This window comes from Crocuta crocuta, unplaced genomic scaffold (assembly GCF_008692635.1).
Source record: "Crocuta crocuta isolate KB4526 unplaced genomic scaffold, BGI_CrCroc_1.0 scaffold1171, whole genome shotgun sequence".
Classification (NCBI taxonomy): Eukaryota; Metazoa; Chordata; class Mammalia; order Carnivora; family Hyaenidae; genus Crocuta; species Crocuta crocuta.
In genome coordinates this window covers 435,595-436,191 of record NW_027530879.1, presented here as the reverse complement: position 1 = coordinate 436,191, position 597 = coordinate 435,595, and the positions used below count along the sequence as shown (strand labels likewise).

Genomic DNA, 597 nt, shown 5'->3' with positions numbered 1-597 from the left:
CATTTTCTCCTTTTCTAGGAAATAGAAAAGAAAGGGGAGTGTTGAAAATTTTAAATAAGAGAACAGAAAAACAGGTAAATAAAGAGAAACTAGATGAAATGTAGAATACTATATGGCCTGTTTGCCAGTCCTAAGTTATGCACCGTGTGAAATCAGGTGTGTACTTCTGCTGTCTTTGCTATGTATTAACGAAATGTTTTTCTTTCTAATAGGTGATATGTGGGGTAGATTTTGGACAAATCTGTACCCTTTGACAGTCCCCTTTGGACAGAAACCAAACATAGATGTTACTGATGCAATGGTGAACCAGGTAGGAAGAAGTGGCCTTACAAACCAAATCTAAATCCTCAGCTTCATTTCTTTTTCTTCCATTTTTCTCTTCTTGTCTTTTGCATATGAAATCATGTAAATAAAAATTTTTCAGCTAATTTAAATGTATTTCTTATGTAGCTATCTTTTCAAGGAAAAGTAATTTATGGTGTCAGTGATGTCAGGTACCTTGAATGACAAATACAGTATTGATCTTGCTGAGCGGTATTAAAAATGGAGACGACCTGATTTTTCCATTAAGCAGTAAGATGTGGAATTAGCGACCTG

General features: G+C 34.7%; 1 protein-coding gene across 3 annotated transcripts in view; it reads left to right on the top strand.

Moving 5' to 3' along the window:
• ACE2 (angiotensin converting enzyme 2) overlaps nt 1-597 on the top strand; it is a 41,853-nt gene that overhangs the window by 17,117 nt on the left and 24,139 nt on the right. For all 3 annotated transcript variants that reach the window (XM_077769644.1, XM_077769643.1, XM_077769645.1), the window contains one exon: nt 213-310. In XM_077769644.1, coding sequence (XP_077625770.1) covers nt 213-310 — 98 coding nt within the window. The remainder of the gene's footprint in view (nt 1-212; nt 311-597) is intronic.